We start from the raw sequence: 988 nt of genomic DNA on the forward strand, positions 1-988 counted from the left end.
GAAGAACCTAACGGTGGCATGTTATGGTTAGATGAGGGATGCATCATCAACCAAGAATTTCATCCTCAGGCAAAAGCAATGGAGTTTATCATAAATTTTGGGAACATTATCCATCCAATATTAGAACGCATTTCCGATCATGAATGGGATCAAAGACTGCCAAAGCACCAACAAGTCTGTGGAAATGAGTGGCGCCGCTTGAACTCTCCAATGACATTTTGAATTAAAAATGAGGCATATGGCACCCATGGCTTATCTCACACCCTGAGCATTTCTGATCGTGAATTGAGAAAAAGAGAATAAAAATCATGCATTCCCGGCAAAGTGCATGGGCCGCTTTGAACAACCACCCCTCGGAGGCAGCTCGTAATGTTATAATCAAGACAGAATGATAAACGAAAGGGAAACTGCGGGAAACGGCAGCAAGTAAACCCAAAATGAGCGTCAGACATGAAACTTGACGTACATCTCTATAAACCTTGGTACTTGATTCGCTATACAATTGATTGCCAGTAAGATAGGTATTATGGCTCGAGCTGATAAAGTAATTGTTCATAGGTAGCGACAGATCTTGTGGTTCAGGGGGCGCTTGAGCGTATGCAGATGACATGTAAACCATGAAGTCATCGTATGTTCTGATATCATGTTGTTCCCCTGGAGTTTCGCGCTGGATGGCCCGAAGAAATGTTTCATTATTCCCGGACACGTTCGTTGAGTCAAAGAAGTGCTTTAGATGAGCCTGGACATGAGGCGAGAAGGCTGAAATTCTGTTGTCCTCGAGAGGGAATCTTGCACCAGGTTTGGCAACTGACGACATCGCGAGATACCAAGCGCGACGTTAAGATCAGTAGCCAGTTAAATTTGGCCTCAATTTCGATTTCAGGTTTTGTGGCACATAGAAGTAAAATGCTCCTGATAATTTGCTAAATAAATAAATAGTTTTGAGACAGCACATCTTCCTCAACGTCTACCAACTATCCTAAAAACC

At 42.9% G+C, this 988-nt stretch overlaps 1 protein-coding gene across 1 annotated transcript in view; it reads right to left on the reverse strand.

Annotated features, from left to right (window-relative positions):
* HCAG_00217 (predicted protein) overlaps positions 1 to 817 on the reverse strand; it is a gene marked incomplete at both ends in the record, with an annotated part of 3,213 nt that extends 2,396 nt beyond the window's left edge. The window contains 2 exons of the mRNA XM_001543121.1: positions 169 to 205; positions 467 to 817. Coding sequence (XP_001543171.1) covers positions 169 to 205; positions 467 to 817 — 388 coding nt within the window. The remainder of the gene's footprint in view (positions 1 to 168; positions 206 to 466) is intronic.
* Positions 818 to 988: the final 171 nt, after the last annotated feature.

This window comes from Histoplasma capsulatum, genomic scaffold (assembly GCF_000149585.1).
Source record: "Histoplasma capsulatum NAm1 scaffold_1 genomic scaffold, whole genome shotgun sequence".
Classification (NCBI taxonomy): Eukaryota; Fungi; Ascomycota; class Eurotiomycetes; order Onygenales; family Ajellomycetaceae; genus Histoplasma; species Histoplasma mississippiense.